General features: G+C 35.6%; 2 protein-coding genes across 32 annotated transcripts in view; both read left to right on the forward strand.

The window, feature by feature from the left end:
- The window catches only part of nfic (nuclear factor I/C), a 225336-nt gene that overhangs the window by 144627 nt on the left and 54385 nt on the right, over positions 1–26324 (forward strand). For all 31 annotated transcript variants that reach the window (XM_073910272.1, XM_073910278.1, XM_073910273.1 and 28 more), the window contains one exon: positions 24829–24900. In XM_073910272.1, the coding sequence (XP_073766373.1) occupies positions 24829–24900 (72 nt within the window). The remainder of the gene's footprint in view (positions 1–24828; positions 24901–26324) is intronic.
- si:ch73-196i15.3 overlaps positions 1–26324 on the forward strand; it is a 239069-nt gene that overhangs the window by 74773 nt on the left and 137972 nt on the right. The window lies entirely within an intron of this gene.

Consider the following 26324-nt stretch of genomic DNA (forward strand, 5'->3'; position numbering starts at 1 on the left):
GAAACTCAATGTCTTTACCACAACCATTAGAATAAAAAGTCTGGTGTAACATGAACAAATTTTAATAGAGATGTTGCACTATTATACAGTAGATTGTATTTGTCAAAGTGATAATTAGTTTTTTTTTGCATTTGATTAGTAGAAATATTTTAAACACATTGGAAATCCAGAAAAACAAGAATTTGGGAGAAAATCTGGAAAAAATAAAAACAATTTTTATTAGGACTGTACAAAATGAATAAAATGAGACCATCCAAAAAATAACGACAGAAATAATAATTTATTTCAAAAAAATTTTCTTCATTTTTGTGTTTTTTCTAATTATCTTAATTGTCTAAATTGTCTGTAGTGTATGAGTGTGTGTGTGAATGTGTGTGTGGATGTTTCCCAGAGATGGGTTGCAGCTGGAAGGGCATCCGCTGGGTAAAAACTTGCCGGATAAGTTGGCAGTTCATTCCGCTGTGGCGACCCCGGATTAATAAAGGGACTAAGCCGACAAGAAAATGAATGAATTATATTATATTATATTATATTATATTATATTATATTATATTATATTATATTATATTATATTATATTATATTATATTATATTATATTATATTATATTACATTATATTGAGCCATATTTTGCTCACATTATGATAGAGTTTCCATACAATCACAGACTACAGGAACCATTTTTTGCTTTCTTTACCAAAAACAGCTTTTCCATGTGTTCTATGAGTTGAGCTAAGAGTTCATGGTGCTTCTGAGGTATCATTGTTAGGATTTAACATATGCAGTGTGTGTGTGTGTGTGTGTGTCTGCACCTGCACTGTGACTCTTGTATAGCCCTGTCTGTCTTTCTCCAGCTGGCAGTGATTTGTCCAGGCGTTCAGATTGAGCAAATAGCTGCAGTGTGTTATTACTGTCAGACTTGGGCAGCCCCATAATACCCCTCTGCCACAGGAAGCTGCAATCTTGCAGAAAAGGTCAGCTGGACCAATTACCTCCGCCTACCATTTTCCCCTTAGTGAGTCCCTCTCGGCGTCCCTCGCCCACTCCTTCCTCACGGGCCCCCCACAACTTAAAGACTGTCATTTGGATTTTGCAGCTGTTGGACGTTGTTCTCCTTTCCTTCTCTGTTGCATATTTGTGAAGGATTGTCCTCACTGAGGATTACATTTGAATGCTTTAGTTTTCCATTCTCATTGGGAATAGTGATATTTTTCTTTTTTTCTTTATTGCCTTTTTTTCTTTTTTCTTTTGGAGGCATTGATACCATTTTCAGAATAACTGATTTTACTCTGATACCCAAATCTTGAGGATCAGTTGATACTGATTCAATAATAGTGCAAATATCAATACTAAATGTTTGTTTGTGGAACTTTACAAAACTATTTTGCATGTAAAGCAACATAATCACAGTCAAAATTAGAAAAGTTAGAAAAGTGTGGAGTTTGCATGTTCTCCCTCCGTTCGCGTGGGTTTCCTCAGGGTGCTCCGGTTTCCTCCACATTCCAAAGACATGCGGTACAGGTGAATTGGATGAACTAAATTGTCTGTTGTGAATGAGTGTGTATGGATGTTTCCCAGAGATTGGTTGCAGCTGGAAGGGCATCCGCTGCGTAAAACATATGCTGAATAAGTTGGCGATTCATTCCGCTGTGGCGACCCCAGATTAATAAAGGGACTTAGAAGAAAATGAATGAATGACTCATATAGTTGGCAGAATTATGAGCCCTGTTGTAAAATTATCTTTTCTTAAATATTTCCCAAATGCTGTTTAACGGAGAGAAGATTTAACTGTAAACAAACTAGTTTTACTTAATAATTTCTAATATTTAATTTCTTTTGACATGGTGACAATAAATAATACTTTTTTTTTGTTATTTTGCAAGATACATGTATTCTGCTTAAAGGGGTTGTCTACTACGATATCATATTTTAAACTTTAATTTTTGTGTAATCTTTAAATGTAAGACGCTCAAAGTTCAACCGTTAAGAGGCCCTTGAGAGCATGCCTACAAAGATACCAGGAAATATAACAGGCCTAGGCTGCGTACGAAATTGCATACTTCCATACTATATAGTTTGCTAAAAACTGTATGCGAGCTGAGTAGTAAGTCTGAATTCATAGATGACTTATTACTTTCTGCAAAATTCTTAAGTGCACGTTAAATGCACTCTATGCAATCCCATGATGCACCATGAGATAATTCATGAATGGGAGTGAACTGGGTCAACGAAATCATGACAAAATGGTGGATGTAGTATGCCAAGTTTCATTCATACTGATCACATTCATACTGTTTAAACTCTCAGAAATAAAGGTGCAGGAGCTGTCACTGGGGGAAGTACCTTTTCAAAAGATACATTACTGTATTTGGACACAAAGAGTCCACAGTGGTACATCAAAGGCGCATATTAGTGCCCAAATTCACCTAAAAAGTACCTTTTGAGGGACCATAATGGTACCGCCCCAGTGACAGCTACTGTACCTTTATTTCTGAGAGTGTAAAATGTACTTTTCTAACAGTCAAGTAGTACATTTAGTTTCAAATACAGTACCTACTGAGTAGCTGGTGATTTCGGACGCTGCCCTAGTCTTTTTAATGTTAGCTGTGTAGCAGAATAAAATATATTTAAGCAATATATATATATATATATATATATATATATATATATATATATATATATATATATATATATATATATATATATATATATATATATTGCTTAAATATCATACATTATTGTCTTTATTAAAGTTTGCGCATTTGTGTAAGCCATAATAAATGGAACTCCACTCGTCCTTCAATCATCTGACTCTATGTAGGACACCAGTTTGCCGGACCACATAAAAGCGCAAGCTTCCTTCATTAAACGTCAGCTTTGCGGCATCGACCCTGTTCTCCTTACCTCAGCAACTTTACAGAAAGATTTAAGAGTAGATGCTCTCTTTCTCTCTCTCTCTCTCCCCCTCTCTTTTTCTCCTTCTTTTTATCTCCCTCTCACTCATGTACAGTTCTGCAGATTCCTTTCACTGATACTCGCCAGGCACCAAAAGCCAGTTTAAATAGGCTTTGGCGAGTAAATAAAATTGAGTTACTCTCCAGTTGGCCGATAACTCGATTAGAAACGGCAACATTTAAATTGAATTGTAAGAATGATAGTATGACCCTCACTGCAATACAAAGCTTTGTGTAAAGTATAGTAAGTTAAAATAAGCAAAATAAGAATAAATTAATGAAAATAGTGTGCTTTTTTTTTTTACCTCACCTCCAAATTCAGAAACTCAAAAACAGTAATGTCCCATAAGCAGCGCTCAGCACCTGGCTCTCTTACAAAAGCAAAGCCTCCTGTTATGTTTCTTTGCTGTTTTACCCTGGCTCCTGTCCATCCAAAGGGTCTGTAATGAATTTAGATGAACACTGATATTGGTCAGATATTAAGATAACCCATTAAAACTTTCCCCAGTCGATTGGTATCCATGCAGACCCGGAGGCCAGCGCAGTGGGCCAGACAGCTAAACGCTTTCAGAGACGCTCTCCTTCACACATGCTCTTTCTCAGCCTGACATTCCCATTCGCTTCTTCTCTACATGTTAAAGACTTATTGGCCTGCTGTGATGGCGATGGTCAGGATCAATAACTCTTAGCCCGACAGCTCACACACACACACACACTGGAGGAAAGAGATGCAGACTGAACAGGAAGGAGAGAAAGGGTTTTGTAGAGATTTGCATTCGGCGCATTTGTTCCTCCGTAGAAAACAGATCAGCAATGCAATCAGAGCCTTGAAACTGATCAGCGGCGTTGAAAGAGAGACAGGGAATGATATGCAGGGGAAAAAGAGGGAAATGTTGGAAGAGATATGATCGGAAAAACAGGCCGTGATGTCTGAGATACACGGCCATTGATTGGACTGTATTACATTATGGTGTGTGTAGCGTTATGTCGTGGGACACAGTGTATATTGGTGTTTTATATTGAATTGGGCATGCTCATTTGCTCTGTATATTTATATAGCCTTTGTCATCATCTTAAGCTCACAAATGCTCACTTGCAAAACCTACAAATTTGTGTTTATGTATTTCCTTATTGGGCTTCCTCCTGGTGCTTGGTTTCCCCCACAAGTCCAAAGACATGCGGTACAGGTGAATTAGGAAAGCCAAAATTTCCATAGTGTATGTGTGTGAATGGGTGTTTCCCAGTGATGGGTTGCAAACATAAAAAAATCATATGTAAAACATGTGTAAAACATATGCTGGATAAGTTGGCAGTTCATTCCTCTGTGGTGATCCCAGATTAATAAAGGGCAGGCATGTCTAAACTCGGTCCTGGAGGGCCGGTTTCCTGCAAAGTTTAATTCCACCCCCAATCCGACACACCTGGGCTAGCTAGTCAAGCTCTTACTAGACTTTCTAGAAACGTCTTTGCAGGTGTGTTGAGGCAAGTTGTAGGTAAAATCTGCAGGACACCGACCCTCCAGGACCGAGTTTGGACACCCCTAATAAAGGGACTAAGCCGAAAAGAAAATGAATGAATGAATGAATGAATATTTTTTTATTGGGTAGCTCAGTGGCTCGGTAGTTAACACTGTCGCCTCACAGCAAGAAGGTCGCTGGTTCGAGTCCCAGCATTTCTGTGTGAAGCTTTGCATGTTTCCTCCGGGTGCTCCGGTTTCCCCCACAGTCCAAAGACATGTGTTTCAGGTGAATTGAATAAACTAAACTGAAAAAAAATAACTCTTAAGATTTACTTTTAAAAATCCTCGTAACAATTTGCACAAACAAATTTCAAGTACATTTTACAATCTTAAATGTTAATTAATTATCTTTACTTTTGAGTCTTTATTAATTTAAATGAACCAAGTAATGTCATTTTCTTGTTTTAGCTGAAGGCATATTGCTTTTATCAATTTAGATAAATCTTATTAGTTACAAATTAGTACATTTGGAGCAAATTGGTTTATTTAAGACACACATTTCTACTTGAAGTGTGCTATTTCACTTTATTTCAAGCCAATTTATTTAGCAAGAGCAAATTTACTTTATTTATGCTTACTCATGTCAGTGCTAGTGTAAGCACAGCTATGATTTTCTAAGTGAAGCGTCAAACATTAATACTGATAATAAAAATGCCAAGACCCAAAGCATGAGTGCTGCTCTTCTGCAAGGTGGTAACCTTAAAATTAAAGACATACTCAAAACTCTTCTTAATCTACAAACTAATGATGATCAAACTCTAACAAGTCCTTCTCTCAAATTTAAACACCTAAGATTGCTTTTATTTTCAAAATAGTTTTCTTTTAATTCAATCGCTTGCAAAGCATGCTGGGAACTATCCATTGCAACATATTTTTTTATTACATTTACATTTACATTTAGTCATTTAGCAGACGCTTTTATCCAAAGCGACTTACAAATGAGGACAAGGAAGCAATTTACACAACTATAAGAGCAACAATGAATAAGTGCTATAGGCAAGTTTCAGGTCTGTAAAGTCTAAGAAGGAAAGTATTAGTAGTATTAGTATTTTTTATTTTATTTTTATTTATTTTTTTGGGTACAGTTAGTGTGATATCCAGAGAGGCATTTGCAGATTAGGAAGTGAAGTGGAGACTTTTTTTTTATTAAAGGGCCATGAAACCCCCTCGTTTCAGCAGGGTGTTTTCACACCTCTTCTTTGGAAAAAGTCAGAAAAGTGGGGGTGTCCAGCTCTGTTTAGGGGGGAGTGTCGGAGGAACTAAAGTAGGAGGGTGTGGGAGTGTCTATTTGGGCACGCGCGAGTTTCAGTCAAAATACACAGGAGAAAGGGATGGTGTTTAACCTACATGGACATCTGTAGTCGAATTATTTGCCAAATTATTAAATGTTGGACTTTAACTGCAGTTTGGCTCTTTCATTCAGGGAATTCATTCATGCCCCTCGCGACAAATGAGATATTTGATTCGAAGATCTGCTCTAACCGTGTATTTTTCATGCAATGTTTGATACCGCACGGCGAATGAGAGAAAAAAAAACTCTGCATTTCCCGGAAACTTAGATGCACACGGCAGGTAGCGTCCGAAAGCCGCGTGTGTTATTCCGGTCACAAAATGCGGTGCTAACATGTTTGCACTCAATGCAATAGTTAACTTATTTGATACGAACAAACTGAATATACAAAGAGCACTGGTCGCTCACTTACCAAATCTGTAGAGACAGAACAATCACCAGCAACTAGAGCCGCGTCTTTATGAAGAGAAGACTACATCCGTAATCCGGATTTCAGCGTTTGCAGATGAGAACAGCTCTCAGGTAAACAATAATCCCCCTTAGACACGTAAATTATTGTTGTCGAGCGTCGCGTACTCTGTAATCCACACGTGATCCAGATAAGCTCTCACAGAGAGAAAATGAAAACGAAACTTAATGGCAGCAAACTGTAAAAGCAACACTTCACGCTTGTTTTGCCCACACAACGTGGCGTCTCTGTGGTGTAAAGACGGTGACACTAATGAATATTAATGAAGTTGCACAATAGAGCGCGCTGATTGGTTTGAACCAAGTCTTACTCATGCATTAATGCAACACACTGTAAGACGTAATAAGACACACTCTGGCACAGACGCCCAGTCTGCACGCTGGAATACACGCTATTATGTCATGACCGTGACGCAGCTTCAAAAATTTGTTTCAAACAGGAAGTACGAATTTGCTTGAAATAACGCAAAAACAACCAATTTACACTTTTTAGTGAAATATAGGTGTCCTAATAGTGTTCTTAGCAGTGTGGGACACATATATGACTGTCAACAGCTCAAAAAATGTGTTTTGGTGTTTCGTGACCCTTTAAAACTTACTTAATATTGCTAGGTTTGTGACGATATTTAAATGTTACGAGTAAATTAATATTTAACTTTTTCCATTCATTTTATTTATTACATGAAGTAAATGTGTAAATATTAAATATGTACTTAGAAAATTCTAGTTATCCTTGACACTTAATAATATTACAATTTAAAAATTATGAGAGTCAATTTATTAGCTTTTACTACACTAAAAACTCATTTCTTTCAGTGTGTATGTTTGTGAATGTAAGAGTGTATGGGTGTTTCTGAGTACTGGGTTGCAGCTAAAAGCACATGCGCTGCGTAAAACATATGCTGGATAAGTTGGAGGTTCATTCCACTGTGGCGCCTCCTGATAAATAAAGGGACCATGCCGAAAGAAAATGATTGATTGAATGAATCTTCTTTTATTGTTGTAGTTTCTGTATATTTTTTGGTCACCAAGACAGTTCCTTGTGTATACAACCATCTTGGCAGTTAAATTGTGATTCTGATGTATTGTTTCAGGATACACCAGTCATTTTTTTTTATTTCCTTTTTTTTTTTAAGAATGGGCCAATACCAAGTGTGCCGCAAGCCTACGTTTGAGTGAAGGTTTCGGCCGTTAGATCGCCCCCTGGGGGCTGGCTGCAGTACAAGTTATAAAGCCCGCCTCCTCCGTGTTAATGAAGGAGACTTGAGCCCAAATAAAAAAAAATATTACACTTGCAATAAAATGTCCCGAAAGATAGTTCTGGTCGATTAAGGCACTGGTTATTGTGCTGAAATAGGTGCAGATCTTCATTTTTGTAAACTGTTTTTAGCAGTAATTTAATGCTGGGCGTGTCATCGTGATTGACAGCTGTGATTGACAGTTTCTCAAAGCGCGGCGTCTGAGCTTCGGCAGGAGACTGAAGTAGACTGAAATGTTATTATTCGATTTCTGTGTTATTTTACCATGACAAAATGAGTTCAGCAGTAAACTATAGTTTCTGACATACATGATCCTGGTGGAACACTGTTTATTCGCTAAGTTCAGGGCTTTTTTCGGGCTTTATTAGTTTGCTGATACACGCCTAGCCACCCAGATAGCAAAACACAGTTCCGGCTAGATTCTCGCCTGCCGGAGACTTATCTCTTAGAGCTCAGACTGACTAATGTTACCTCTGCTGGACCTACTCCGGATGCCTGGACTCACTACCCAATTCCAGCCCGAGTCAATCGAGCCAGATGCGGCGGCCGAGCGAGCAGGCGCTGCCGCATGCGAGCCGGAATCAGCCCGCGACGCCGCGAGTAACTTAAGTTATGCGCTGCGGCCTGGAGCTGGCGCGATTGAATATATAAAACCCTCATATTTGTTAACGTTATTACATCCATTTGTGTTGATATGACAGCAAACGCATGCTGAGAAGTTCGGGGGGCGTAGTTGATTTTACATAAAGCGTTTGATTGGAAGCTCGACTCTGCTCATTTTCGCGGCTCCTCCTCTGGCTCCATCAGACAATCCTTCTGCGCATGTCTGGCTCCAATTTCAGCAGTCTTTTGCGACAGTTTGTGCCCGTCAAGCAGGCGTTTTGCCCTCAAGGCGTTCAATGGGAAAAAGGGCTGTCGCGTCGTCCATATTTTTTACAGTCATTGGCCAATACAGATTGATTTTCTTTTTTTTTTTCTTTAAGCAGGATACCAGAAAATAAACAAGATGTTTATTTGCCCCATCACAGTAGTTACCCCTTTACACAAAGCAGCACTGTGCTTATAAACACCTCTTTAGAAAGCATTAAACTGAGATTAACTAACCCATTTGGAGATCAGTCAGTTCCCATCAGAGATGCATTCATATCAACCCCAAGCCCCAATTCAATATTTACAGTTTTCTTCCAATATTTTCACAACAGTGATCTTGCTTTGTCTGGTTCAGTATTTTCTCTATTTTGCTTGTACATGCTAACATGCATCCATCTTCAGCTTGTCCTGTCAATGACATCTGCTAACATCCCACTTACAGACTGTACACTCCTTTCCCAAGATATGATTTGTGTGGAAACAGTACAGCCCAGATTAGTATGGAGGTTAGAATAAAACCTTTCTGGTTAATTCGATAGGAAGTGAAGATTTTATTTAAACGAAGATTTAGAAATGGCATAATAACAAATGGCATACAGGTTAAGTGTCAAAATGAAAATCTACACACCATAATGTAATACAGTCCAATATTGTGCCACATCTGGTTGTGCTTGTGATCTGAAAATGTCTTCATATGGTACTGATTGATTAATATCCATCATGTGTTCATCACCTTCTAATTAGATATAATTGATAAATGTTATTACTGCTTTAAAAAAAAAAAAAAAATGGAAATTTTTGTACCCAGTCAGTGTCTTTTCAGTGCTCATGTGCCAAAAGACTAAAAGGGATTTGAAGCCTATTGACACAATCATTTTATTTTACATTTATGTAAATGCTGTTTGGATTCATCTGTTGGAATAAAGTAAAGAACTTCTGTATCTACATTATGTATACTGTATATGAATAATTTCTATATGTGCTACCTGAAAGATCTCCATTTAGCCTAATTTTTTAGCAAAAGATCACAGAAAGTCTTATTTTCTCTCTTTAATGAGGTCATTTAGCTTAGAAGTTACAAAAGTTGGGTAACACTTCAGTTTCAATACAATTCTCACTATTGACAACGAATGGCTTATTACCTTTTTGAGATATTGTCTATTTAGTTGTGCTTATAAAGTAAATATTCTGCATCATCTTATTCTACATCCCAATCATACCCCAATACTTACATTAAATCTACTACACCAATACCTAAAACTACTACCTTAAAAACTATTAATAAGCAGCAAATTAGAAGTTTGTTGAGGTAAAAGCCATAGTTAATGGTTTGTTAATAGCAAGAATTGAACTTTAAAACAAAGTGTTTTCGACTTGATAACCATGACAGCCATGTTTTAATAAAAGACTAACTTGATATTGGTGAATTTCCTCTTGAATATCAAAATGAAAATAAATTAATACAATAATGAGTGTAATGTTTAGCATATTTCTAAATTAATATCCATTTGCATGTTGTTTTTGTCGTTATTTTTAATACCAACTTTTGGGTTGTTGTGGGATTTATAATTTAGTTTTTTATTTTTATTTTTTTAAGATTTTAATACTGTCCAAATCAGTGATCTCATCTTGTGTTGTTCTGCATTTTATTGCATTGTTCTGTTTTGTTGTGTTGTGTTTTGCTTTACGAAAGCCTGGATTGAATCTGAACTGCATTTATATTGAGCACTCAGTTCTAATCAGTTCAAGACTTGTTTTGGCATTGGATCTTTCAATGATTGCCTTGAATTTTAGGGCTCAGAATTTGCAGCATGGATACATTTTGGTTATCCACTCTTTAAATTCAAAACAAGAAATTAAACTTTTTTTCTTTATTTCTTATTTTAAAAAAAGTGTTTGGTACTTGCTGTCCCATTACTAAAGACTTACAGAAGTGCTATTATTGATCACCATGATCAAGTCAAGTCGAGCTTTATTGTCAGTCCGTTACATGTGTGGACATACATAAAAGTACATGTTTCTTTATTTGCCTTGATCACAATATAGAGACCACTTAAAGTTATTCTTAATGATTATTTTATTCTGTAAAGGTCTGATAAGATTTCTTCCAAGATATCAAATACAAATATTGTCAATTTTCCTGGTTGGAATAACAAATGTTGTTGCAACAGCAATTCAGGTTTATTCCAGCAAATAATAACTTTTCTGAATTTAAAACACTACTATTGTGTTGTCTAAAATGAACATAAACATGTCTGGAAACAGCATAATTTTATGGTTTGGTTTAAATTTGGACAAAAAGACATCAGTAGTTTACTGGGTCCTTTACACTTTATATATTTTTGGCCTTTATTAATACACTCACTGGCCACTTTATTGGGTACACCTAACTTACTTAACACTATTCTTGACTTGATAGTACCAAGTTGGACACCATTTTGCCTTCAGAACTGCCTTAATCCTCCATGGGATAGATTCAACAAGGTACTGGAAATATTACTCAGGGATGTTGGTCCAAATTGACATGATAGCATCAAGCAGTTGCTGCAGATTTGTCGGCTCTCATTCCACCACATCCCAAAGCTGCTCTACTGGATTGAGCTCTGGTGACTGTGGAGGCCATTTGAGTATAATGATCTCAACATTGTCATGTTCTAGAAACCAGTCTGAGATGACTCGCGCTTTATGACATGGCGCTTTATCCTGCTGGAAGTAGCCATCAGAAGATGGGTACACTGTGGTCATAAAGAGAGGGACATAGTCAGCAACAATACTAGGCTGTGCGATAGACATCATGCTAAATTGGTACTATTGGGCTCAAAGTGTGCAAAGAAAATTTCCCCCATACCTTTAAACCACCACCAGCAGCCTGAACCATTGATACTGTTGCCTTTCAGTTTGAACCTGTCTGGCCATTCTCCTCTGACCTCTGGCATCAACAAGGCATTTGTGCTCACAGAACTGCCACTTACTGGATATATTCTCTTTTTCAGACCATTCTCTGAAACCTTAGAGATGGTGTGCATGTAAATCCCAGTAGAAGTGTTTTGCAATACATTATAAGCACTTTAAGAATATTGAATTTATTTTTTGATCCATGTATTAAGGACACCTAATATAAAGTGGGAATGTTAACTGAATAAAACAAAAGCTACAGTATGTTCTACTGAAATACATAACTAATTAATCATAAACAAAGAAACAAGTGTCTGTTTTTCCAGCATTGTGTATGTGTGATATTTCCCTATGAATGTCTCAGTTTCCTCCTTCAGTTTATATCCAGGGGTTTTCTTAGCATTGCCTTTATACCATCCAGCAGGGAAATTGTCAATAGGCTTATCACTTCAGAATAACTTCACTACTTTGCTCGCCTTCACTAGTGCCACCATGAAAGGGTTTTTAGGAGGTTGTGTGGTTAATATAAGATTCAAGGGTTGCGTGTGTGTCTGAATGCCTCTGTTTCATACTAAATTCCACAGTTGCAGTGTAAAGGAACAGCTCATAATTGCTTCAGTATTTGGGCAGGCTGAATGCCCTCCGATCATCTGTGTCATTGGCTCTGCTCTGAGGGAAACAGCACCTCTTCCTCTCCGAGTGATGAAGCACACGGCTCTGTTTGTCTTCCTTAATCAGCTCAGCTACAGCTGGAAATGAAACGTTACAGGCTGCTTTAGAAAGTATCCAAAGACAAAGAGAGCACTCATAAACACTATTGCTAATTTAACATGGAGTAAAATGTGCGATTGTCATGATTTAATTTAGCTGTCAGAGCACTGTTTATCTGGCCAAGATTATACTCTGTTAACAGAAAGTTAAAGAGATATTTCACCACAAACTACAAATCCTGTCGTCATTTACTCAGCTTCCAAACCTGTGTGAGTTTCTGTCTGGTACTGAACACAATAGAAGATATTGTGAAGAATCTTTGTAACTAGTAGCCAATGACTTTAGTAGTTCTGTATAAAAGTTAGTGGCTATCAACCATTTGTTTACCAAAACTCTTCAAACTATATTTTTATGCATCCAAAAGAAGATTGGAAGAGAGAGGGTTAGCAAATGGTGATTAATTTTGTTTTTTGTTTTTGTTCGTAAATAAAAGAAATCATTTTTTAAATTGAATTAATTCATTAAAAATAAACCGTTAACATGAGACAGTGATACACGAACCCCAGAAGAAACTGGTTAACTCTAAAAACAGTACCTGTTTTTAATAATTTAAAATAATAATTAAAAACAAATAATTTTAATCCTTTTCTTTGCAATGTATAATTAACAGTTGCTTTTATTTCTGGCTTATACCTACTTAACAAAAATTGCTCTGCCTAAATTGCAATATTTATATAGATAATTATTCTACACTCACTGGCCATTTTATTTGGTACACCTTACTAGTTCCGTGTTGGACCCACCTTTACTTTCAGAACTGCCTTAATCCGTAATCCTAAGTATTCCTCAGAGATTTTGGTCTATATTGACATGATAGCATCACGCAGTTGCTGCAGATTTGTCGGCTGCACATTCATGAAACTCATCAGACCAGGCAACGTTTTTTCAATCTTCTATTGTCCAATTTTGGTTAGCCTGTGCAAATTGTAGCCTTAGTTTTCTGTTTTTAGCTGACAGGAGTGGCACCCAGTGTGGTCTTGTGCTGCTGTAGCCCATCCGCCTCAAGGCTGGACATGTTGTGCATTCAGAGATGCTCTTCTGCATACTTTGGTTGTAACATGTCGGACCAGTCTGGCCATTCTACTCTGACCTCTGGCATCAACAAGGCCTTTGCACCCACAGAACTGCTGCTTACTGGATATTTTCTTTTCCTTTTTTTTTTTTTTTTTGCCATTCTCTGTGAACCCTAAAGATGGTTGTATGTGAAAATGCCAGTAAGTCAGCATTTTCTGAAATACTCAGATCAGCCTGTCTGGAACCAACAACCATGGCACTTTTTTACCTTTCTTGCCCATTCTGATTCTCGGTTTGAATTGCACCAGATCGTCTTGACCATGTCTACATGCATTGGGTCGCTGCCATGTAGTTTGCTGATTAGAAATTTGCGTTAACATCGGCGCCAATAGCCTAGTGGTTTAGTGCTCCGACTTATAGCGCAATGATGCTTACAGCGACACGAGTTTGATTTCTGGCTCAAGGTCCTCTGCTGACCCTTTCTCTCTCTCTCTGCTCCCAATACTTTTCTGTGTGCAAACTATTGTGTCCTCTCCAAATTAAGGTTAAAAAACCCTAAAAAATTATTATAAAAACAAAAAATTGCATTAATGAGCAGTTGTACAGGCGTACCTAATAACGTGGTCAATAAGTGTATATTAATCTTTACAACTTTTATATAATTTTAAACATTCTAAAAATAAAAATATAGTTTAAACAGTAATCATGTAAAATATTTGTTTAGATTATTTCAGGATTTATGTCAATTATTTCTGTGAGAGCAAAGCAAATCATCATAATCCACTTTAAATGTTATTAAATTATGTGATCAATAAGTCATGAAACAATATCAATTTTTAGTTACTTTTAAAGTAAGTAATCATGTTTAGTTTTTTATTCTGCGAATGCAGTTTAATGTAATTTAAGTTGAAATAACTTGTAAAATAAATTTTATTCAACTTAAAACAAAGTTTTAAGTATTGCAAGTGACTATATATATATATATATATATATATATATATATATATATATATATATATGTGTATATATATATATATATATATATGTATATATATATATATATATATATATATATATATATATATATATATATATATATATATATATATATATATATATATATATATATATTATTTTATTTTATTATTTTTTTTTTTTTTTTCATTGAGATCACACAGTAATTTTTAGACCCCTAAATGACCCTGAATTATCTGGCCTATGACATAATCTGAGAATTGGGAAAGTGTTGATTTTTCTCCATGGATGTGTGCAGGATTTCCAGAGAAGCGCTGTGAACTCAGCTGCAAACTATGTTTATTTTCTTCTGGGTCTGTCAGAGTGAAAGTTCGCTCCGTCTTCCTGCCATGACTAACTGCGTAATGCCTCATGTTGTTATTTAGCTGTTAGTCACTCTAATGGCTGAGGCAGTGCACAGGAATGTCTTTCACGTAAGGTCACTTCCACAGCTCAAAACTTTCACTCTCTGCCCACTCCAACTTTCTAAATCTTCAGAGTCTCTGCCAACCATTTAAGCAGCGGCCATTTGCCTCTCCGTCCGTCTTTCTGTCTGTCTGGCTCCCTCTCGCTTTCTCCTCTGTCCCGAACGGAGCGAGTTGGCACATGGGCAGGCTGGCAATCTTCAGTACAGCTACTCATACTTTGTTCTATGCTTGAGAAAACGAGGGAGGGATAGAACGAGTGTGAGAGATAGAGAGAGTGAGAGAAAGCAGAAAGAGGGATCTAAAATGGCTGCCAACAGCAAACCTCCTCTCTGCTCATGAAATGTCTGCCAAAAAGAAAAAAAAGAAACTTAAATGGCTGTGCCGATGACTGATTCCTGGCTCCAAATGTAGCTCGCATGAAAAGAAATAGCAACAAGTTTCACTAGAAGCAACCTCACTTTTACTGCAGTGACAGTTTTAGTATGGAAAACGCATGCGAGGACAGAAACTTCTGAGGCGAGGGGCCATTAAATCAACAAGATGCTAAAGATATCGTACCAAACAAGAGTCAGAAGCTGAACGCTAAAATGTTTTGTTGAAGGAGAAGGAAGCCGAGAATATTTCTGGGGTTACTAATCGACTAATGTGTGTTCACAAGACTATGAGTTGGGAAAATGGATTTACAAAATGGCGTACATGAGAAAATGGATGTCCATTTGTGTTTCGTCTCTTTTGTTTAAATGAATAATGGACTCTTTTCACATTTCTGGGTTTCTCAGTAGCGGAAGTCGTCATGGTTAGGTATTCTTATAGCGCAGTGAAAGGGAGAGTACAACAGATATTTTTTTACAATCCCATTTACTGTAATAATAAAAGATTAACTCCACGATGGTGTTATCAAGACTGTCAGAAAACGAAAAAAGTAGTGTGAGACTTATAACAGCATCCAGAAGAACGTCAAATTTACTGTCCTGCTCCATAGATACTGCATTAGAAATGCCTCATGCAAGCTGTAATTGTTTGTTTGACATTTGATACAAAGATAATATAATACATACATACGTGGATACATATACAGTGCTTAGCATATATAAGTTCGCCCCTCATAAATCAATCTTTTAAATTCATATTTTTAATAGAAAGCTATGCAATATTATACTTGTGCATATACAATAGATTAGTCAGTACTGAAGCCAAATCTGGAGCTAATCTAACAAAATAATTTATGATAACAGTCCAAAAAATACACATAAAAATGTATGTTATAGAAAAATATTAAATATAAATAATAAAAAAGCAAAAATCAAGAGAAGCAAAAAAATGTACAAATTTTGTTGAAATTTTGTAGGTTGTAATTTTTTTTTTTTTTTGCAATATTTTGCTTGAATTTAATTGTATATTTAATTGTATTATCTTGCAGAAATAAATATAACTCGAAAATATTTCTAAATATGTCTTGTGACTAAAATATTATTTTAATAAATACTGCATATCCGTTTAATAATTTTCCAGTGATGGGTTACAGCTGGAAGGGCATCGCTGTGTAAAATTAGCTGGATAAGTTGGCGGTTCATTTTGCTGTGGCGACCCCAGATTAATAAAGGGATTAAGCAACAAATAAAATAAATAAATAAAGGAATCTGTTTATTAAATCCTTTTTGTTTAAATGCATCAAAATAGATGCCTATATTCACTGACAAATGGACATAAATATTCATTTTCAAAATGTGGTGTACTCGATTATGCTGAGCACTGTACATATAAGTAAAAAAAAATCTAAATATTAAAAACTTTTAAGGATTTAAGATCATGATGACCACCGTCATAACACCATCGTCTTGTGAAAAGGGTCGATTGTATTACATAAGCTGTGAACGTTACTGGCATCTGATTTGTGCAGGGAGTTGGGAAATGGCCGTCACTTCAACATACAGTTGAAGTCAGAATTATTTGTCCCCCTTTGAAATATTTTTTCTTTTTTAAAATATTTTCCAAATTATGTTTAACAGAGTTAAAAAAATTTCCACAGTATGTGTGATAATATTTTTATAATATATATTAAGTCTTATTTGTTTCATTTTGGCAAGAATAAAAGCAGTTTTTATTTTTTTAAACCATTTTAGGGTCAAAACTATTAGCTCCTTTAAGCTATATATATTTTTCAATGGTCTACAGAATAAATCATCATTATACAAAAACTTGTCTAATTACCCTAACCTGCCTAGTTACCCTAAATGACCTAGTTAAGCCTTTGAATGTCACTTTAAGCTGTATAGAAGGGTCTTGCAAAATATCTAGTCAAATATTATGTATTGTCATCATGGCAAAGATAAAATAAATCAGTTATTAGAGATGAGTTATTAAAACTAGCATGTTTAGAAATGTGTTGAAAAAATATTATCTCCATTAAAAAGAAATTGGGGAAAAAATAAACAAGGGGGCTAAAAATTCTGACTTTAACTGTACATTACATTATATTTATTATCTTTCTTTCTGGAGTTTTTTTCTTCAAGAGACAATGCTGCTTTTATTTATGGTACGAATCTTAACTGCGTATTTTTTTCCTAATTTTCTTTTGAGAATTATCACTTTCGTCATTGTTATTATTATTGTCTCAAAATGGCATCAGTACTATTCTGCATTTATTCTTTTATTGTGAATGTGTTTTTCATTAGATTTGTGTAGAAAATAAGTTTTAAGATGGGAGTATGCTTTATTTTGATGTTACTTAATTAGAAATTGCAGAAATATCACTTTTTGAGAAACATTTAGACATTTTGGCAAACATTTGTTCCAAACATTTATTCCAAAAATGGCCACTAATATTGCATAACTATTTATGAATTTTGCTTTAAAAAGCTTTTACAGGTTTAGTTTTTTGAGCAATTTAGTTTTTTGTGTGAAATCATCACATTTCAAAATAAAGCGCAACCTGTCATTTTTGATTGCACTACAGTGAAAATGGATGGCATTGGCACTCAAACACATTTTTTTCATTTGCATTTTAACTGTTTTTTGCACAAACAATTCATCTTTTGCAGCATGTGCATGACCTGCTTGTTCAAAATGGCTTTTATTGCATTGTAGCACTGCCACTTTACTCTGTTTTATTGTTTTGCTGTATTTTATTAATATTTCTTGTATTGTTTTTGCATTTTTAACTTTTCAGTTGTGTTGTGTAATTTGTTTTTACTGTGGTAAAGCACTTTGGTCAACTGTGGTAAGATGCTTTATAAATAAAGTATGATTGATTGATTGATGTGCATGCTACCAACATCATTCCCATAGATATGTGTAAAACATTAGTTTCCTTTTGTCATTATTGTTTCACTTTTTGAAAAATCGACTTACTAAGTGGCAATCATTAACTTTGTGCTCTACGTGTAAAGAAAATGGCTGTCAGTCAAGCACATAGTACTGCTTCATACTTTCCATCTGCATTTCTACTTTTTCTTCTGGCCTTGGAAATGAAATGAGGAGATCTCGGATGGGAAGCTGCCTCACTTTATTTACACCTTGTGTTTTGGTGTCTTCGGCTTCATGGGTCCTTTTTGGACAGTGAGATGTGTCAGAGGCGCTCAGTGCCAGTATCTCCCTCAAAATGACACTTTTATTTTTCCTTCCCTCCGATTCCCCTTGCCAGGGATTCGGTCTGAGGGCTGCCTGCCTAGAAAACCGCCGCAGCTTTTGGCAGGAGCGTACAGGATTTTGAAGACAGTCATGGAGGAGAAAAGCCGAGCGAGAGAGAGAACTGGAGCGTGTCCCTCTGTGTAGCTGGCAGCGCTAATCATCCTGGCCTGCGAAGAATCGGAGCGATGACAGACATGTTTGTTTATGTTTTTGTGTTGGGTTATTTTTTATTTTAATTTGCCTCGCTTTTAAATGCTTCTCGTCTCCTCTGGAACAAACTCCAGACCTCTCAGCATCCATCTGTCTCCTACTGTTTAAGCCTTCTCCAATTTTTCATAATCAAAACATTGAGTTTTATGGCTCCAGTCCAGCTGCTTCCCTTGGAATGTCATTGAACTTTTGAAGATTTGTGGAGTTTATAATTCTTTTTTTTTTTCTCAGAGCATGTGTATTTTACTTAGGACAACATAATTAGGCTGCACTTTGCACATATGTTTTGAGTAAACATTACATATTTTGTGAAATTCTGCTGGCGATATTTTACATATTTTGTGAAATGCGAGCAGGCGAATTGAAGAATAGTTTGGAAAAAATCCAAATTGACTTTATTTTCTATCTCATTATTTTCAGTGGAAGTATAAATCTACTTGAATATACAGTAGATGTAATTAAATGACATGCAATTTTCTGAAAACATATTAAAAATAAGTAACTTTACTCCTAAAACAAGGAAAAAGGTCTGCTAGTGTGGTTAAAAAATAAAATGTTAAAATAAATGAATGTTTCTTACTGCAGTTTAGATATTTTATGGCTGTTAGATATTTGTAAAAATAAACGAAGACAACCATGTTTACAAAGCGAGTCAAAATAATGATACATTATTCATTGAAATTTAAATCTGACTTCAAGGCAAGGCAAGTTTATTTATATAGCACATTTCAAACACAATGGTAATCCAAAGTGCTTTGTATAAACAAGAATAAGAGAAATAAGATAAGAAAAATTATTAAAAGAATTAAAAAATTTAACTAAAAGTTGAAGGTGGATTCACGCTGCTTTGACTGAACTCTTGGTATTTCTAATTGACTTGATCCTGTGAGTGCAGTGATGACAGTGATCTGCCATTTAGTGATTTATTGACAAGTAATAATACTTTAAAATCTATTCTGAATGTAACTGGGAGCCAGTGTAAAGACCTGCAGACAAGTGTGATGTGTTCTGATTTTCTGGGTCTGGTCAGAATCCTGGCAGCAGTGTTTTGGATGAGCTGCAACTGTCTGACCTGCATATTTGGGAAGGCCAGTGAAGAGTCCATTAAAGTAATCCACCCTGCTGGTGATAAAAGCATGAACAAGTTTCTCTAAGTCTTCACTGGAAACAAAGCATCTAATTCTTCAATGTTTTTGAGATAATAGCATGCTGATTTTCTTACTGCTTTGACTGAGATCTGACTCTAGAATTATTGACCTTATTTTTTGTTGTTTGACCCTTAGTGCCAAGGTACACATTCACCTTAAGAACTTCATCTCTGTTTCCAAATCCAAATGACTTCAGCTTTCTCTTTGTTTAACTGAAGAAAGTTTTGGTACACCTAACTGTTAATATCATCAATGCTTTGGCAGAGGGTGTCAATGGGGCTGAAGTCATTAGGCAATAAGGCTAGTAGATCTTGAGTGTCATCAGCATAGCTGTGGTAGGAGATTTAAATAATATTTTGAATTTATTTTATCATTTGTTTCTTTAAAAAATCCTCTTGTCCCAGACAACCATTAAAGACATATTTAAATAAAAACAAAAATTGTGTGAAAAGTTGTGTACTGTTTGTGTAAGTACCAATGTGTAGGTTTAAACAGGGCCCAATGTTAAAGGGATTGTTCACCCACAAAGGAACATTTTCTAACCTTCAAGTTACTCCAAACTTGGATGAGTAAATTTTCTTTCTGCTGAACACAAAAGAAAATATTTTGAAGTAATAATTGCTTGTCCTTTAATGACTTATTTAAGCAGAGGGAAATACTACGGCATCTCAATAGATTAAATGTCACAGTATATTTACATGTGATCTTTAAAATATCTTTTATAGATGAAAAATCTCAAACAGGTTTAGAAAAAAGTTATATTAAAGGTGAAGTTCACCCAAAACTAAAAATGTACACACTATCTACTCTCCCTCATCTGGTTATAACCCTTTTTATTCTGTTGAACACAGATAAATAAGAAGAAAGCAAAAAACTGACATCAATTGATTTTATAAGGGGGGGGAGGGGGGGGTGTATATAATATAATGGCTATCACATTAACTTCAACTTGCCAACATGACATTTTAGTTTATTTGATCCAGTAAAGGCTGGCTTTATATTTACTATATACCCTGTTTCACTTTAATGGAGTAAAACATGCAAATTCACCTTGGCTTTCATTGAATTACCCATAAGAAAGATGGCTGCTCTGGCATGGCAGTTGTGTGTTTTGATGTGTCTCGAGCAGTAGTTTGCGGTCGGCCTCAGAGTCCAGCAGGCCACAAAGAGTGTGAGAGTCTTAATGAAGCGTTGCATTGAGACGTGTGCAGCCGGTCGGACTCTTCTCGGCTTTGAACTGGCAGTGGCGCGCGGCCCATCTGATAGGGAGCTCTCTTATTTATTTATCCAGCTTGAGATATTTTTTTCACCGGCTTTTTTCTTTGAACGCCTGCCAGAGTCCTTGCGGTAACCCCTCCATTCTTTCATTCCCTATTCAGAAAATCCTCCGCCGCTTCTTGACTCGAATCCGTTTTATGTGTTTATCTGCGTTTTCCCTCACATCCGTGTGGCAAAGAGCTGGAACGCGCACAAATGGGAAGGTTTTATGGTTGGATTAGGTTGTTTTGTCATTATTGTGTTGCTTCAATGAGTTTACACTTTGGCAATATAATCCCCGAGCTCTGCCAGTATAGAGGGTTCAACGAGATTACGCTGGGCCTTGCCAAACAAGTTGAAAAGAAAGGGAATATTTGAATGGTTTTGGAGCACTTTGATACGGTGTGTTTCTCATTTATGAGGCTTATGAGCCATTTGGCCTTGTCTCAGCTCGTCCGTGTATCAGAGCGCATGCTAACCTATGAGTGATTTATTTAAAACATACAGAGCGCTCGCTTTCTCTGCTGTTTATACAGAAACATGTTCTTATGTCGGATTATCAAAGCTATCGCTGACATGATCGACCACATGCCAACACGTCAGATGTCTTTGTTCACTGAACATACACACGGATTTGGGAAAAATTCAAGACTAATGCTGCTGCAGTTCGGTTATGATTGCCATTCATTCAATAACAGCATTTACAGAACTGGAGTAATTATTCATCTGCTTATCATTTGTTTGTTTTGAGTTTATATTACGCTTGCTTATTTTTGCCAGTGTTTAAGAGTTTTACTTGTTTATGTGACATTTTAATTTCTAGATTGTTTGTGTATAAGGTATTTGTAATGTTTATAATTCATAATTTAAAAACAAATGTGCATGAACATAATATGGGTTTCACTTTACAATAAGGTTGCATTAGTCCCTATAGTACAGCATTCATTAATCAAAGTTTAGCATAGGGCACAATATATTGTTTCACAATTGATATCACAATTTGCACATCTGCAATAGTCACATTACAGTTTATGGAATGTTGTGAAGAACTATAATTTCCAAAACATGACATTTGTAGAGTTTAACCATAATAGAATAAAGGTTTATCATCTGCATGTGTTTTAAGGCTTGTGAATGCATTCAACCACAAGAAATTGTACAGTTTTTAATATTAATGACTATTTATTTCAGAAATTGGCTCTATTTTAAAAGCAATCTTTGTTTTACCTTTATATTTGCTCTACTGTATTTATTTATGCTGTTAAGTTGTTTACTGTATTATATTAATGATTTACTCTCCGAATAATCCAAAATCCGTCTAAATTAAAGATTCTTTTCCAAATATAGCTTTATTCAAGCTATCTGGTGAAAATACATGCATATTTTAACATATATTGCAGAAAAACTAAATATTACAATGTCCCTAGTTTAACATTTACATTAAAATACATCAAAATACAAATTCCTGCTTGTTGGCATTACTGCAAGTTAACAAGTCAACTTAACTAACGTTAACAAAAACGAATAACTACTAGGCAGCAATACTCAATATTATATAGAACTGTTAAGTACGACCTCCATGGTACAATAAGCATATGGATATTGTGTTTTTTCGGTTTTGCATTTAAATTTAAAAAATGTATTTTGCATTTCCTTGAATGTATGTCCATGAGTAAATGAGTGAGCATTTCAGTTTGGGAAGCTTTCACATAAAAATGAAAATGTGCGCAGTCCAGAAGCCCAGAACCAGAATTTGTGCAATGCACCAGAGATCTGAGAGGTGCCTCATCTGAACAGCTGAATGAAAGTTACGATGCGCAAATGAAGTCTTGCATCTCAACGGTAAAACTCAGTAATGACCAATAATTACGTCCATATGCCTTGGTATGTTCTCATTGTGCTGCATCTGTGAATTATCTGAAAGTGAAAACATCTTATGCCTGCTGTCCGTGCTTTTAATATTATTCAAACAGCAAAAGATAATGAAATCACTCTGGTCTTGACTGAATAGTTATTTAGCTCAGTAATGGTTAACCTTTATTTCATTTGTATGGTGAAGATTATATACAGTATGCAGGATTATTTTTTTTTCCGTTTATGTAACTACTGTTAGGTACATGAATAACCTGAATAGCACTGTTTATTTTAGTATTATCTTTGATGTATTGTATTCATTTTGTATTGTATCTTGCTTGCAGAGAGTGCTTTTATACTGAACATATACTGAAACTGTGACCTAAAACCAAACCATGAGAAGTCAGTGTTGTTGCACCCCTAATAACTACAATAATAAATGTATTAATTATTGTTTGGTCGTGCTAGTAAATACATGAACTAATACAACCTTATCGTAAAGTGTTACCATAAAATATATTAATTAGGTATCCTCACTCAAATAATGCAGTTTTAATTACCCCAAATTGACTGTATATTTCCCATGAAAATAAAAATGTAAACACTTTTAAATGACCTCTTCATCCTGACATTGAATAAGCAGAACTAATGCAGTACACTTCAGTGTTTTCTCTAGGATTTTTTCTAACTGTGGTGGCAGGCCTTTTACACAGATCTTCCAACTACCTATGGCGTTATTTCAATAACAAATGTCATGAGCACAGTATTACAAGTCGAGATTACATGAAAACTTCTTGCACGCCCTCAAATATACACTGCTCAAGCACAGATTTTCTTGTGCGCTCTCAAATAAATGCTGCTGAAGTTCGATTTAGTGTGTTTATTTAATGAGTAGGTCTCCAACATTTATTAGATTTGCTTGAAATATTTATGAATGCCTCTAATAGACCTACAGAACGGCATTGATGCATCCTGAAGAAAAGTGAAATGGCTATAAACTCCAACAAGATAAAGTTACTGTATGCAGAACCATTGACCTTTATCTATAAAAAAGTATAATTATGGAAAATGTGTTCATCAAAACTGTAAGCTACATCGTGTTTGCTGGCCTCACGCATCGCGCACCTGTCAGTCAGTCAGCATGTAACCTTAAAGGGTTAATCAAATAATGCACAGCACTACTACTATTACTACGTTATAATTAACTTACATTTTAATATTTTTTGGTGCGATTATAACCCGCTATAAAAAAACAGCATCAACTGAAGATTTTAAATGAGAAGCTGTAATGTAGCCATGGCAGGCATTAGTTTTGGTGTGGTTCCCCGCCATGAAAGAATGAATGTAGCCGAAACCATGCTCTTACAGTAAATATCATTCAAACACTAGTTACTTTCTAGTACTGTTACACAGAACCTAAATGTTTAAGTTTGCAAAACATAAAAAACATGCAATATTAATGTAATTGAGATATGAGATTTGATTCAGTATTGTTAGCACTGTTGAACGAAATTCTGATTATTGACCTCAGCTCATCATTGTAATGTGAAGGAATGCTGGACCAAGGAGTTGCGGATACAAATGCAGAGTTTATTAGGAGATTGGTCAGCAGGCAAGCAACAGTCAACACAGGGGCATAACATACAGATCATCCAAAAGGCATTGTCATAAACAGGTGATTGATCAGTACTGGCGACAAGCAATGTAAACGATATAACAAGGCAAAAGGTCAAACATGGCAAGGCAAAGGAAACCGTTACAGTACAGAAAACAAGACTCAGCCACTGGTGTGTGTGCCTGTGCTGCTTTTAAAGTCCATGTAATCACTTCTGAACTGCTTCAGCTGTGTGTGTTTTAGCAATCTGTAGAAAACCCGGAACAGATGTGAATGTGTGGTGCATGACAGGATTTGTAGTCCTGAGTGAAAGTGAATGGTTCCCAGTAGTCTACAAGCCTGGATCACTGGTGATTGTGACAATTATGCACTTTCAGCTTTAAATAATATTGTTTATAAGATATAAATTAGAGATATATAACAGAGTTTTCCCACTATTTTTGCTGCTTGTTTAAGCTACTTATTTAAAATCAGTTTTTTTAGTGGACAACTTGATTGTTTTATGTTCAATCCACTTAAATTTTTTAAGCAGTTATGTTAACTTAATCTGTTTTTGTTTGAGCAACATGAAGGGATTGCATGGAGCCAAACATTTGTTAACAGTGTGTCTTTGTTCTCTTGTTGTTTCTCAGAGGCTGAACAGAGCAGTAGTCCTCGCACAGGCATCGGTTCAGATCAGGAGGACAGTCGAGCCGCCACTATGGGTAAGACAGCACACACCCACAAACATACACACATTCACACAACCACATGTACAGGAATATTTGCATACACTATGAGTGGCAGCATACAGTGCGGTGCAGTCCTGCAAGCGTCTTCTCATGCACTAAACAAACATCCTGTTTACACAACGCAACCTACATGTATGGCTTCAAACCTGTACCCACACACTCAGCTTCTCTCCGTCTCTGCCCAGTTCGTGTCACACTCCTGCCCACATTCCCCTCTTCAGCAGAACTCATGTGACAAAGCCAGCAGTTTATTTGTGCGTTACGTTCGGATGAATGTTTGCGGGAAATGTAGATGGAAATGATCAGGTTGTGGATTTGTGTACATAAGGCACATATAATCTGCAGCTACATTCACCTTTTAGTGTCTAATACTGTACTTTACACACTCAGATAAGTTATTTATAGGAATGATAACTGTATGTATTCAAAAGCCAAATTAACTACAATATTTAGGCCTAACAAATAAGATTTATGTTTTGTGATTGCATGAAAATCTCCATAAATTTGGATTACATACATTTAGCATAACTGATTGATTGATATTTGTTAGTTAAACATCAATGAAACAAATAAGGACAAGATTTAATAATAATATCAATTAAAGCAATGTGTTTTTCAAGTCTTCCTATTCATTTAAAACACACTGGATTTAATCTATTGTGCGGATAGTCTTGCATCCGTTTCCCCCCCCTGAATATTGAGTACAGTTGAACCAGTCTCATAGAATTGAACTAATTGAGTCTGGCTTTTTCTACAGCTAAATATATTTATACCAAATTTAAATCTAACAATATTTTATTTGAACAGATTTAGATTGATTCCAAGTAATCTGACAGCTAAAAAAATTAAATAAATAAAAAATCTAACATTATGGTATTTTGTTAGTCTACGGTTTATATTGCAATATGAATACAATTTCACCAAATGGCTTGAATATCTTTATTTAGAAAGAATTTATAATTTTGGAAAGATTGGGATGATTCTTTAGGGGAATGTGTCTGCATAAAATCTAATAAATAAATCAAAAGCATAGGTAAATATAATAAAATATTGTTAAAATTGAAATAGTATTCAGGTATAGTAATTGACTAATAAAAATAACATTAATTCGATAAAATTACTCGTTTTAATGGCTGTAAAATTCTTATGGCTGAATGCATTTAAAATACTCATATAGTCATGGGCCTTAAAAACACATGCAAATGCTAAATTATAATACAGACTCAACATTGCAAATCCTGCGATGTGACTATTGCGAATGCTCACATTGCTATATCGACACTGAAACAATATTTTGTGAAGCCCTACACTGTAAAACCCAAAAGGTTAAGGTAACTAAAACCATTTGAGAAAACCAATTGCAACATATCATTTAAGTTCAAAAACTAATTCTAATG

The sequence above is a fragment of the Danio rerio genome, chromosome 8 (genome assembly GCF_049306965.1).
Source record: "Danio rerio strain Tuebingen ecotype United States chromosome 8, GRCz12tu, whole genome shotgun sequence".
In the NCBI taxonomy this organism is placed as follows: domain Eukaryota; kingdom Metazoa; phylum Chordata; class Actinopteri; order Cypriniformes; family Danionidae; genus Danio; species Danio rerio.